The sequence below is a fragment of the Streptopelia decaocto genome (genome assembly GCF_964273445.1).
Source record: "Streptopelia decaocto genome assembly, chromosome: Z".
Lineage (NCBI taxonomy): Eukaryota > Metazoa > Chordata > Aves > Columbiformes > Columbidae > Streptopelia > Streptopelia decaocto.
The window spans coordinates 80,219,272-80,233,907 of record NC_138657.1 but is presented as its reverse complement, the minus strand read 5'-3'; the positions used below and the strand labels follow the sequence as shown (position 1 = coordinate 80,233,907).

Genomic DNA, 14,636 nt, shown 5'->3' with positions numbered 1-14,636 from the left:
TGTGTTTTCTGGTTTACTAATTTTCCATAAAGCAAAACTTTGCTGGATATTTTTGTTAATACCAAAACCAGTGACTTTTTCAGCAGTTTTAGTGCATTATTGGCATCTTTTTGTTGGTCTGGTCGTCCTTAGTTGCAGATCCTTCACTCTTGGGGAGCAGCTTGGATCCTTTCCTGCTAAATTCAAGTTTAAATCATTAAATCACGAGATTATTTTATGTCCAACTTCTTGATAGGCAAACAAAAAAATTAACAAAAGTGTCTTTTTACTTTACATTCCTGTAATGAACGTGCCATTTGCAAAGTTTAACCATACCGGTTGTCATCGATGTGTATGAACAATAAACATCATCTTATAGATCATCTTTCTATAATTGAAAGTATTTCAGTAGCTATAACAAATGTTAAATAGCTGTTGGCATTTAAAAAGGCCAAGAATATATTCCTGTTCGGGCATTTGAAGAGAAATTATTTCAAGATTCAAATTGGAAGGTTTTTCTCTGTTCAGATGTCTGGTTTTGAGTTCATATAGTTCTACTCATGTTACTTTTTATCATTTGAGTTCTTAATTCAAAAAAACCCATGTGGAACCAAGTGTAAAAGCCTCTTCAAATGGGTAATATCATCCTTTATACTTTTTTCTGGTCTTATTGAAAAACAACCCAAGTGTGATTGACAAAGTCTATTTTTCTATAGTGGTGATTTCCTGCTCTGGATGAGTCCCCCGATCACCGTTCCATTGTTCACTCAGGATTAACTGGAATGGTGTTACCTTGGGTCATCCTATTGACACCAATAACTTTCCGTCCCATTGTATGAAACTTTCAGAAAGCTCCAGAATTGGGTGAATTTTAACTTTTGGCTTAACTTCTCATTTTAATTCCCTTATATATATATATATATATATATTATTTTTTTTTTCCTAATTGTTTAGTTCTAACAGTTTCATTTTATACATCCTTTTTTTGCATGTGAGAAATATACTTGATACACTTTTTTGTGTGATTTTTGGTGGGCCAGGAAGTTGTTAAATAAGCCGCCACTATTGACTTTATTTTTTCTTTTGGGATCCACGGCCTTTGTGGAATTGTCTTTTTGAAACCCTTAAGTTCATATATTACTGATTGGAATATTATAATATTGTGTGTGCAGGCAACACAGTATCACAGTATGTTTGGGATTGGAAGGGACCTCAAAAGATCATCCAGTCCAATCCCCCCATGGAGCAGGAACACCCAGGTGAGGTTACACAGGAACATGTCCAGGCAGGTTGGAATGTCTGCACAGAAGGAGACTCCACAACCCCCCTGGGCAGCCTGGGCCAGGCTCTGCCACCCTCACTGAGAAGAAGTTTCTTCTCAAATTTAAGTGGAACCTCTTGTGTTCCAGCTTGATCCCATTACCCCTTGTCCTGTCATTGTTTGCCACCGAGAAGAGCCTGGCTCCATCCTCATGGCACTCACCCTTTATATATTTATAAACATTAATAAGGTCACCCCTCAGTCTCCTCCAAACTAAAGAGCCCCAGCTCCCTCAGCCTTTCTTCATAAGGGAGATGCTCCACTCCCTTCAGCATCTTGGTTGCCCTGCGCTGGACCCTCTCCAGCAGTTCCCTGTCCTGCTGGAACTGAGGGGCCACAACTGGACACAAGATTCCAGATGTGGTCTCACCAGGGCGGAGTAGAGGGGCAGGAGAACCTCTCTCGATCTACTGACCACCCCCTTCTAACCCACCCCAGGATGCCATTGGCCTTCCTGGCCACAAGGGCCCAGTGCTGGCTCATGGTCATCCTGTTGTCCACCAGGACCCCCAGGTCCCTTTCCCCTACGCTGCTCTCTAATATGTAATTTCCCAACCTACACTGGAACCTGGGGTTGTTCCTGCCCACATTCAAGACTCTACACTTGCCCTTGTTCTATTTCATTCCATTTTCCCGCCCAACTCTCCAGCCTGTCCAGGTCTCTGATGGCAGCACAGCCTCTGGCGTGTCAGCCACTCCTCCCAGCTTGGTGTCACCAGCAAACTTGCTGACAGTCACTCTGTTCCCTCGTCTAAATCGTTAACGAATATATTGAATAATATTGGCCCCAGCACTGCCCCCTGAGGCCCTGCACTAGATACTGGCCTCCAACTAGACTCCGCACCATTGACTACCACTCTCTGGCTTCTCTCCTTAAGCCAGTTTGCACACAATTAAGTCACTTGTATTTCAGCAACCATTACTGTTTAGTCTGAAATAATTTTTAATTTATTGAGGCTCAGCCTTGTGTCAAATTTGTCTCTTGTACCGTGTTGTGGAGATGGGAACGACCTTGTTGTAAAGCATCGTTGCCTTTTTTTTGAATTGCATTTTTCAGACCTTAAAATAACCCCGAAACCTTACAGAAAGGATTACAGATTGCAGTTTGCCTGGGGTGCAATTCTGTGATATATTTTAATTTTCAGTGCAAATAGTTCCGGCCTACGTGTCCTTATCCCCGTGCTCCTCTAAGAGGTGATTCTTGCAGAATTTATGAAGAGAATTGTGTTTTGTTTTTATTATTATTATTATTTATTCATTTCGGTTTGGTTTTTTAAACTGAATTTTAGTGTTTTGGGCAGTGGACCAAGAAGACAGGAAAGCAAAACTTTGCGAGGGAAGGTTCCGGTGCCAAAGACAACGGGTAATAAACCATCCCCCATTTGGAGACAGAAATCAGCCACCAAGGGCTTGTTTGTGCCGTAAATAAGCACTGGAGTTTAGTCACATCACACTTAAGTACATTAAAGATAGCAAAAATAGGTTATAAAGAAATAATCTTCCATCCTTTTACTTTTTTATTCTTTTTCCCACTTCATTTCTGTCAGAGAAAATAAATTTGCTCTTTGCTCTCCAAGTTCCATGCAGAATACAAATTGATGTGCATTTTCCTTTACATCGAATAAATGCACTTTTCACAATCCTGATCCCAATTCTTTGCTTCTATTTAAATCTCCTTGGTAGCCAAAACGCTTTATGTGTTTTGGAGAAGATTCTGCTAGTTGGAAATCCTCTTTTTTTCCAAATTTTTCCTTTCTGTGATATTATCTATATCTTCTGGAGCAAACACACACCAGCTTTAACCTATTCTTGTTTCCCCCCCCTCTATAAGCATCACCAGGTTGGTTTTAACTGAGTATTCTGTCTCTGCAGCACTAGATGGTGCTGATGACAATATCTCTGAAAACCGACGCTTCAAAAATCCCAGCGATTCAAAAACTAGCGCTGCTGGTTTGGGCCAATGGCCAGTTTGCAAATCCAAATTTTGAACAAAAAAGTCAAATAGTAGATTACGGGACGGGGGGGGAAGGTGGAAAGCCTTCTAATATATCTTATTTCTGTGTTGCTGCTTCCCTTTTTAACATGGGATGTTCTAATAGCTGTGAGTTAGGGAGAGGTTGGCATTTGGTCTCAGGAATAACTCGTCTTGTTGAGTCGCCGTTGGACAACACGACGGAAAAAGAAGATTCCGGTTTTTGCGACGCTAAAAATATTGTGTTCACAGAATCACAGAATCGACTGGGTTGGAAAAGCCCTCAGAGATCATCGAGTCCAACCCTTGGTCCAACTCCAGTCCATTGACTAGATCATGGCACTAAGTGCCATGGCCAATCTCAGTTTAAAAACCTCCAGGGCGGGCGAGTCCAGCACCTCCCTGGGCAGCCATTCCAATGCCTGACCACTCTCTCTGCAAAGAGTTGCTTTCTAATACCCAGCCTAAATTTAGGTTTAAGCACCTTTGTCCTATTGCTGATGCCTGGGAGAAGAGCCCAAGCCCCACCTGGCTAGAACTGCCCTTCAGGTAGTTCTAGAGAGTGAGGAGCTCACCTCTAAGCCTCCTCTTCTCCAGACTAAACAAGCCCAGCTTGAGAAAGCCAAATACTATAAACTCCCGTAACCGCCACGGAGATCTTGTAATGTCATCTGACCTTCTCGCTGTATCGGTCTGGTTGCCATTGTCTTGGTGGGACCAGCCGTGATACCAACCTTGGTGTCAACCATGTTGTCTCAAGCCCGTTCCTCATGTTCATAGACTCCAGGTCAACCTTGAGGATGGTCCAACCTACCCAAGGGCTCTCACGTGGGTTAATTAGATGCCTTAATTATGACAAAGGTTGTCCTTAAAAGGAAGCTGTTAATCTGTTCTGAGAAATATTTGACTGAAGAGGTGTCGGGAAATGGTGGAATTTATTGAGTCGGCTCTTGAGAAATAAGATTTAGGTTTGAGGAGCGTAATTAATTCCTTGTGGCGGCGAGAAGTGTTGGAAAAACCTTTTCCTGAGGCTCTTGACTAGCGAGAGAAGGAAAACCACTGATACTCTGGGAAAACTACTCCTACCATCTGTGACAGATACAATATCAATGATCTATTTTAAGTAAAAATAATTAAGAGGACTTCTTGAAATGCCAAGTGTCATTTCTCGAGGCAGAAAAGCTTTCTGAGCACTGTTGCTGTTCTCTAATTCTAAGAAATAGCAGCTATCTAGAATATAGGACTTGAGGGAGTATTTTTGCCACTTCTTTTTGTTTTAATTGCTAAACGGACTTGAATATTTTCTAAATGATCTAACGAACAAGTGTCCCAAGCGTCCCAATCTGATGTCCCAAGCGTCACCAACCCCAAGAGCAAAGCTGCTGTAAAATACTTGGATTCTCCTGGACTAAACCATTGAATTATTGCAATGAACAATACACAAGATGATTAAGGATCTGTTGCACTATATTGCATGAAATGCTGCACTTAAAAATTGCGTTTTAGCAAACACATAATGGTTATGAATTTAAAATTGCATGTAGACCCATCCTTCTGTTACAGCTTGACTTTTGAAGAATTTACCCATGAATAAATGATGTTCTTCACATCCTTTGTTATAGAGAATATTTCGAATTCAAATTCTAATGTTGCTTAGCCCAGATGTTAAATAAATAGATAAATTGCATAACTATGGTTCATTGCATTCTAAAAATCTCTTTATTCAAGTTTGTCTATATAATAAACCGTCTCTTCTGACTGGGTAGTCGAACTATTTCAGGACACTATTGTGAATATATTTGTAATTATTTTTTCCCACTTCTTTTCTCCCTCCAGTTTGTTTTCTTTGCTGTCTAAAAAACACAACAAAGTGCTGGAACAAGCCACACAATCCCTAAGAGGTTCCATCGGTTCCACCGACTCTCCGCTCCCTGATTACGTGAGTATCAAACTTCACGCTTCACTAAGTGCTTCAAAACACAACTGGTACGTCCCTAAATCTGCAGAGATTTACCCAAACATCACCGAACACCAAAATACAGGAACTTGGAGGAATGATGTCACGTCTGAAACGTCTTTAAAAGAAAATTACACTTCAAAATGGCAAAACATAACTGCAATTATTCATGGCTAAGAGACTCGCTGTACCCTGTCAAGTTGTCATTCTCAAGCCGTTTGTATTTTGGGATATTTAAATCATACACTTCAAACTATTATTTTTTAAGAATGGGGCTCTGGCATCCCAAAAATGATTGAAAACAATTTCCAAGGAGCTTTTGGGGGAGTTCTGGAGTCATGGGGCAAATTGGCATGTTCTGAACCGTGGATCCATCCTGTCCTCTTCATTGACGATTTAGATGAGGGGATTGAGACCATCATCAGCAAATTTGCTGCTGACACCAAGTCGGGAGGGAGTGTGGAGCTGCTGGAAGGCAGGAGGGCTCTGCAGAGGGATCTGGAGAGACTGGAACAATGGGCCCATTGCAATGGGCTGAAGTTCACCAAGGCCAAGTGGCGGGTGCTGCCCTTTGGCCACAACAACCCCCTGCAGCGCTCCAGGCTGGGCACAGAGTGGCTGGAGAGCAGCCAGGCAGAAAGGGACCTGGGGGGACTCATGGACAGGAAGCTCAACAGGAGCCACCAGTGTGCCCAGGTGGCCAAGAAGGCCAATGGGATCCTGTCCTGGATCCAAACCAGCGTGGGCAGCAGGACAAGGGCCGTGATCCTTCCCCTGTGCTCTGCATTGGGGAGGCCACCCCTGGAGTATTGTGTTCAGTGCTGGGCCCCTCAGCTCAGGAAAGAGATTGAAGTGCTGGAGCGGGGCCAGAGAAGAGCAACAAGACTGGGGAAGGGACTGGAACACAAGCCCTATGGGGAGAGGCTGAGGGAGCTGGGCTTGTTCAGTCTGGAGGAGGCTTAGAGCTGAGCTCAGCACTCTCTAGAACTACCTGAAGGGCAGTTCTAGCCAGGTGGGGATTGGTCTCTTCTCCCAGGCATCAGCAATAGGACAAGGGGCCATGGGCTTCAACTCTGCCAGGGGAAATTGAGGCTGGAGATGAGAAAGCAATTCTGTGCAGAGAGAGTGGTCAGGCATTGGAATGGCTGCCCAGGGAGGTGCTGGACTCACCGGCCCTGGAGGTTTTTAAACTGAGATTGGCCATGGCACTTAGTGCCATGATCTAGTCAATGGGCTGGAGTTGGACCAAGGGTTGGACTTGACGATCTCTGAGATCTTTTACAACCCAGTCCATTCTGTGATTCTGTGATTTTACTGAGCCAATACCCACAAATAGGCAGCAATTTTGTAATTTAATTGCACGGCTTGTTGGAAAATCTCTAGTTTCGGTACAAGAAGGAAACGTCTTCCAAGGACTTGAATAATATGCTTATACTGCTGAAGGATCTTTGGTTTGTACTCATTTGAACTCTCACTGCAATACTGTGTAAAAATGTGTTGATTTATCAGTTGCTGTGTTTTTTTGAGGATGAAAATGGAACAAGTGTTTTATTTTCAGTGTTAATACATGTTCCAGGACGTGCCCATCTGAGACTTTACTATCATATTACTCCGTCATTAAGCATAAAAGTACCTAAAAGGATAATTTGATATAATAGTGCAATGACTTTAATTTAATTTAAGTAACAAGATTTCTTAACCTGCATTTTTTAGTTATTATTGCTGACACGTACCATACAACCTAGAAGTATTTTGTTATTCAGAGATGCGGCTTTACAGAGCAAATTAATCACTTGCAGGTTTTTCCTTTGTATTCCTGCCTTCGTACCATGTTCTAATTCATGTGAAGCTCCTTATGACACCCATGGGTTTAGGGTTTTGATTGTTCTCCTGGAAGTTGCCATCTGACCTTTAATTTTTGGAACTTGAAACATTTCAGCAGATTAGTTTGTGGTTCAAGAACACGAGATCCCACTTCTGCTTGCTTGGTAAGATGATGCACAAGCTGTTTCCAGGTATCTAAAGGGTGAGTGTCAGGAGGATGGAGCCAGGCTCTTCTGGGTGACCACCAGTGATAGGACAAGGGGTAATGGGTGCAAACTGGAACACAGGAGGCTCCACTTAAATACGGGAAGAAACTTGTTTGGGGTGAGGGTGGCAGAGCCTGGCCCAGGCTGCCCAGGGGGTTGTGGAGTCTCCTTCTGTGCAGACATTCCAACCCGCCTGGACACCTTCCTGTGTAACCTCATCTGGGTGTTCCTGCTCCATGGGGGGATTGCACTGGATGAGCTTTCCAGGGCCCTTCCAACCCCTGACATTCTGTCATTGTGTGATTCTGTGATTCCATCCACTCTTTGTTCACAAAAGTTGTGTAACACTGTCCAGGCTCCGAATTCACTTGGGTGTTTGCGTCGCTTGATATTTCCATTAATTCTGTGTTTTAGTGTGGAACATTTAGCCCCAGCAAAAATTCTTGTCAACAATTATTTTGACAACAAACTGAACATCCTTCATTTCAAAATGTTGTTTAAAATAACGGTTTCAGGGCTTAACTCAAATCTCCGTGTTCAGTTTTGGGCCCCTCACACCAAGAAAGGCCTTGAGGTGCTGGAGCGAGTTGAGAGAAGGGAACGGAGCTGGGGAAGGGGCTGGAGCACAAGTGTGATGGGAGCGGCTGAGGGACCTGGGGGGTTCAGCTGGAGAACAGGAGCTGAGGGGACACAGGGACACAAAGAAACGGCCTCAAGTTGCGCCAGGGGAGGTTGAGGTTGGATGTGGGGAACAATTTCTTCCCCAAAGGGCTGTGGGGCATTGGAACAGGCTGCCCAGGGCATGGTGGAGTCACCATCCCTGGAGGGGTTGAACAGACACACAGATGAGGTTCTCAGGGACATTGGGCAGTGCCGGGGGTGGGGGAACTTTTGGACTCGATCATCTTGAGGGTCTCTTCCAACCAAAATGATTCTGTGGTTCCATGGTTTAGTTGTGGACTCGGTTGTGTCGGGTTAACGCTTGGACTCCATGATCTTCAAGGTCTTTTCCAACCAAAATGATTCTCTGACCCAATTTGGATGCACTGAGTGTTTCTGAGTGTTGAGATTGACGATGCTCTTGGGGCTGTTTAACTCCGGTTCTGCTGCTACATCTTCAGATTCATCCTGTGGTCTTGTGGCTCTTTTTCGAGCTGTCCTGTAGAGCTCATGTGGCCTTCGGGGCAGAAGGAGAGGCTGCTTTGGTGGAGCTGATGGCTTTTCATATCTGAGATACATGATATCATAGATCAAGACACGTAGATGAGATTCTCAGGGACATAGGTTAGTGCCAGTGGTGGGTTAACAGTTGATCTCAATCATCTTGAGGTTCTTTTCCAACCAAAATGATTCCATTACTTTATATCATGCGATATTTCTGCGTAACGAACAGTGTCATGGCCCAACCGGATTGGAGCACATGGAACTGAGTTTATAGGTGCAGGGCCTCGATAAGCTGGAATTGCTGCTAAACCCTGTATATTTTTAAGACCAACCTCTAAGACATTTTGGGGTCTTAATCAAATAACTGTCAAGCACCTTGAGATGGCTGAAATTTTTAAACACTATCTTATATCCCTAAATAGCCCAGAAGCTCGGATACTTCACTGAATTTCTTCCCTTATTAATATATTTTTTCCCCAGATTTCTCATGTTCCAACTCAGTCTGAAGCACAGGCGGTTGACTAAATAAAAGTTGAGGCCAGATTTCATTTACTTCAGCATATTTTACTTCTGAAAGCCCATGTTTGTGTTGTAAGAATAACGAAGAATCTAGGAAATGAGATAATTCAATATATACTTTTTTTTTTTCCCTATGGTGTTGTATAATGGAAAAGTGAATTTTCATGGTACCTTGGTCACAAGCGTGAAATTGTACATGAAGTTATTCTAGGTGTTGCTCATGGTCTTGTCTTCCTTTATACGTCTCTCTCCTCATTTCTGCCTACTAGACTTGCAAAAAAACAAATTACAGTAAATACTCGGTGTTCTTTTTTTAGGGCTAGGATGGATATGGAAGGAAAAAGGCAAATTTTTCTTTAATTCTTAGGTTGAGCCCTGCCTATTGTGTGATGGTATATCCATGTGGTATATCCATGGCGTGGTATATCCATGGCGTATATACAACGGGAGCAAATGGAGATTAAGAGAGACAGACATCTCTTATTTTCAGAGTGTGTGAGCGGTGGTGGTGTTTCTACTGTATTTTCCTTTTATTGCTGTGAAAAACCAGATTTTTGACCTAATATAGAGTCCCTAAGCTGCTTGTTGATAGCAGTAAGAATATGCTGGGATCTTTCTTTACCACGTTTCTTCTGGTCAACTGGCTTTTATATTGGTTTGGTTGAGGTTTTGTGGGCTATAAAAAAGGGAAAAAACAAAATACAAGTGGGTTTTGGGGTTTTTTTTGTGTTTGTTGTGCCTTTTTTTGTTTATTTTATTAAGGCTGGACCAGTTTCCTGGTAAACTGTAGTCAATGTGATGGGATTGAGGAGCTGGATGGAGAACGCCCAAAATTAAACCATCACCTCAGAGACACAAATTCTCATGCTCTACTTAATTTCCTAGTTGAATAATAAGCTTGATTATTAAGAGTTACGTAGAAATTACCTCTTTTGAAATACCACGTTTTGGTCAACATGTCCACCAGTATCTCCATGATGAAGAAATGAGAAAAATCCAGCTAAGTTTGGGGTTTATTTGAATTACTTTCTTGCATTCAATGAAAGCACATTTTCCAAAAGTTGTAACAAATGGGAAGACTGGTTAAGAGACTAATTGAGAAATTTGCTTCTTTCAGGTCAAGGCAAATTTCTTAAGTAAACGGATCAATTATTGTCTTTGTAATTTTATTACAGCCTCGTGTCATTTTTAAAATCATAGATATCATAGAGGCTGCAAAGTTCCCTCGGAAAGTAGCACATCAGACCCCTCGTTGGAGCAAAAATCTACCCAATTCGTTGCTTTTTAAGGATTTTATAGAATAGTGTGTATATATATAGATATCTCTATATATTATAGAGATATTATATATTATATATTATATATATCTCTATATGTTATAGAGATATTTGAGCCCTTCGATTCGCTTCTAACTATTTCTAGGAAGGATGGAGAAGAAGAGGAAGGTTTGAATTTTGTAAAGCTTATGTCAGGTGTTCAGAATTTTCTCACTGATCTAATAAAAAAATGGCTTAGTGCAAGAAATAAAATAAAAGCGATTCTTAAATATTTTATATTTCTTAATTTTTAATATTTATTTTTAAATTTTATTATACTTTGATGTTGAAAATCAAATGTAGGAATAGTTTTAGATGGAAGTAGCTTGGGATGCATCATCACTTGGTTCTGTATTTGGACATGGAATTTTAGATTTGTTTTCAATATTTATTTCAACATCATTGAGTCCTTCTGTCGACCACCCCTGGGGATTTTGCCAACAGCATTAATGGATAATATTCACAGAAAATAGTGTAGGTAAGATAATCCCATAGGAAAAAATTCTAACATTAACTTCAATTTATCTTTTTTTTTGTTTAACCTTCTAAATTTTGCTTAGAAAAATGCATTTTTCTGTTCAGATGAAGCTTAAATTCATTAGGAAAAATGCTAAAAATAATCCCACTTAGTACCAATCTCTTCAATTATTTCCTATATAGGACTGTCACTTAAGCAGCACTTGGATGGTAAAGGAATTTTCACAGTGATAGAAACAATGTAGTGTTCCATTTTTAATATTTATAAATGCACTTGAATGTGCAAATGTTCTTTAACCCCCTGTCCAAAATCTGCTGGTTCAGGTAAAGAAATAAATGTATATTGGCAATGCGAAAGGAAAAAATGTAACTAATATAAATGCAGTGAGCTCTGTGTGTGTGTATAGATATATAATCTATTATATATAATCTATATTTTTATATATCTATATATTAAATAGATATCTATATATATTGTAGATTATATAGAGCTGAGTCTTTTCCTGGCTCCGTACTAATCCAATTAAATCTACCTTGGAATTCCGCAAATATTGATGAATTTTTCTCCTGTCTTAATCACAAGAATTAATCTTTGCATCTGGGCAATGAGATTTCTAGATTTCTTTTCTCTTTTCCTCCATTTGTGCCCAATATTTGGATTCTCCTTGGAGTTACACGTAATGTAGCCGGTAAATAGAAAGCAGCTGTATATTGAAGCATCTAATTCTCGCAACTCTGAGGCCCCTCAAGCGTCATCTGGAAATAATGGAGCTTGTAAAACAAAGCTAAGAAGAAAAAGCAATGTTTGTTTTATGTGGGATCAATGACTTCGGTTGGGGTCCTTCTAATTCGGCCATTATGAGGGTTATTAAAAAGCAGGATTACAAAAGTGGTTGCGACAAAAAGCATTTTTTTGCCTCGCGTCTTGTTATTACAGTTGATTATATTCAAAGCTGCAAGTACTTCGTAAATAGTCCTTTATTTTAGGTTCTTCAACAGAAAACCAAGCTCTTGTACATGGGGAAATGTTCAAAGGTTCCCCTATTTCATCTACTCCCTAGGAAGAAATTGTGTTTTAGAAGTAAGGACTCTGTATTTATCTTAGAAATTTGGGATTGCTAAAGAGAAGGGAAAATAAGGCCTGTGAACTGTGGTTTTAAGTGTCTTTTAAATGTAATGGAACAAATCTAAAATCTATACATTTTCTGGATTCGGTTCCATTACAAGGGATAAAAGGTGATAGTGCTGTAGATCCCAAAGACTCAAGTCAGCCTTATTTTCAGTTTATGCAGTTTAGTCGTGGCCTTGCTAAAGGAATGTTCTAGAAATACCTAATAGCCGTAGACTAAAATCGTTTATCCATTCTATTTATCCACCATTACGTTGTCATGTAAATCCTTTTTAGTCCCTTTCATGGCACTAACCAGAGTTTGTTCATGTCAGAATTAGGTATTTTAGGTAAAGTTAACGGGTTTTTGTGTTGCAGATGTGTTTTTACAAAGGATTGGGTACTGAGGGAGCTGGCGGAGGTGATCACTGAACCACTTGCCATTATCTACCAGCAATCTAGGCTAACTGGGGAGGTCCCAGTAGACTGGGAGTTGACGAACATGACCCCCATCTACAAGAAGGGCTGGAAGGAACTACAGACCTGCCAGTCTGACCTCTGTGCTGGGCAGGGTCATGGAGCAGATGATCTTGAGTAACATCACACGCAGCACATACAAGAGAACCGTATGATCAGGCCCAGTCAACATGGGTTTATGAGAGGCAGGTCCTCTTTGACCAACCTGCTCTTCTACGACAAGGTGACCCACAAGTATATGAGGGAAAGGCTGTGGATGTTGTGTTCTTAGACTTCAGTAAAGCCTTTGACACCGTATCCCACAGAATCTCCTGGAGAATGCAGGAGCTGCAGCTCATGGCCTGGATGGTGTATCTGCGATGGATAAAGAACTGGCTGGAGGGCTGGGCCCAAAGAGTTGTGGTGAACGGAGCCAAATCCAGTTGTTGGCCGGTCACAAGTGGTGTCCCCAGGGATAGGTGTTGGGGCCAGTTCTGTTTAGTTTCTTTATCAATGATCTGGATGAGGGGATCTGGTGCACCCTCAGTAACTTTGCGGATGACACCAAGTTGGGTGAGAGTGTTGATGTCCTGGAGGGTGGGAAGGGTTTACAGAGGGATCTGGACCATCTGGATGGTTGGGCTGAGGCCAACTGTCTGAGGTTCAACAAGGCCAAGTGCCGGGTCCTGCACTTGGGTCACAACAACCCCATGAACGCTGCAGGGTCAGGGAAGAGCGGCTGGAAAGGACCTGGGGGTGTTGGTGACAGTGGCTGAACATGAGCCAGCGTGTGCCCAGGTGGCCAAGAAGCCACCAGCATCTTAGATCGTATTTGGAATAGTGAGGCCAGCAGGACTAGAGAAGTGATTGTGCCACTGTGCTGGGCACTGGGTAGGCCAAACCGTGAATCCTGGGGGCAGTTTTGGGCCCCTCACGCCACAAAAGGCCTTGAGGTGCTGGAGCGAGTGGAGAGAAGGGAACGGAGCTGGGGAAGGGGCTGGAGCACAAGTGTGATGGGAGCGGCTGAGGGACCTGGGGGGTTCAGCTGGAGAACAGGAGCTGAGGGAACACAGGGACACAAAGAAACGGCCTCAAGTTGCGCCAGGGGGGGTTGAGGTTGGATGTGGGGAACAATTTCTTCCCCAAAGGGCTGTGGGGCATTGGAACAGGCTGCCCAGGGCAGTGCTGGAGTCACCATCCCTGGAGGGGTTGAACAGACAAAGAGATGAGGTTCTCAGGGACATGGGGCAGTGCCAGGGGTGGGGTAATGGTTGGACATGATGATCTTGAGCGTCTCTTCCAACTGAAACCATTCTATGATTCTATGACATGCAAAAAAGTTAGTTTTTTTCTCCTATCCAGCATGCAGCAGACAAGTATTTCATGCACTATCAATGTGAATGGTATTTGAACTGTAAATTAACGTTATCGTGTTTTGTCGTATCATAAAGCTGCAGCTCTATCTAATTTTTGAAATTATCTAAAGAACGGGTTGAACGCAGAACTTGCCACCGACATCGATGTTTTCCTATAGATGCGTGCGATCGTGAAAACATAAGAAATCTTCCCCGCGATCGTCTGATGACTCCAGTAATGAGCCAGAAATGAAATTAAATCCACTTGCGAATAAACCGGTCAGCCATAATCACGTTAGCATGATGCAATTAACGTCGTCTAGCTGGGAGTCTGTCAAAACGCTACTTAGCAGTAACTGCTGCGAATGGACAAAATGTGGATTACTCGTTAAGCTGGAGAATTGAAGACGCTGGTGGCAGAATGGGAAATGTTGAGCAAATTAAATCAAGACTCCTAATTGAGATGTTCTCCAGATTTGTTGAATAGTGGGGAGGAGGGGGAAAGCCTAGGTAGTTTATTTTGTCATAGTATTTCTTGAAAACTCAGAAATTACCTACTTTTCACCAAAAGCAACGCTTAGGTATCTTCAATACTATTTTTCCCTGTATTTTATTCACTTTCTATATGTCACAAAGTCACTCGGTAAGATTTTTTGATTGAATTAAGCACACATAGTGTAAAAATCTTTGGTTTTCTGTGACTTTTTAGATCCTCTTTTTCTACTTAAAATATGATTATACAATATTTTTTAAGGATGTTTACTGAAGGTAGGACATGGTAAACCAACACAATATTTTAATGGCTTTTACGGTATGTGAATTTTAGTAATTTAAGTGACATTTAATAGGAGAATCGCCTTGTTTTACACTGAATTACCTTCTTTTTGATTACCCTGAGTTGATGGCTCATGAGCACAAGTAGTTTTCAATATCAGGTTATTCTTGGCTATGCCTGTCCCCACTCCCATATTGAGCCAAAGAA

General features: G+C 41.9%; 1 protein-coding gene across 3 annotated transcripts in view; it reads left to right on the top strand.

Annotated features, from left to right (window-relative positions):
- DYM (dymeclin) overlaps positions 1 to 14,636 on the top strand; it is a 183,695-nt gene that overhangs the window by 110,346 nt on the left and 58,713 nt on the right. For all 3 annotated transcript variants that reach the window (XM_082074229.1, XM_082074231.1, XM_082074230.1), the window contains exon 14: positions 5,109 to 5,211. In XM_082074229.1, the coding sequence (XP_081930355.1) occupies positions 5,109 to 5,211 (103 nt within the window). The remainder of the gene's footprint in view (positions 1 to 5,108; positions 5,212 to 14,636) is intronic.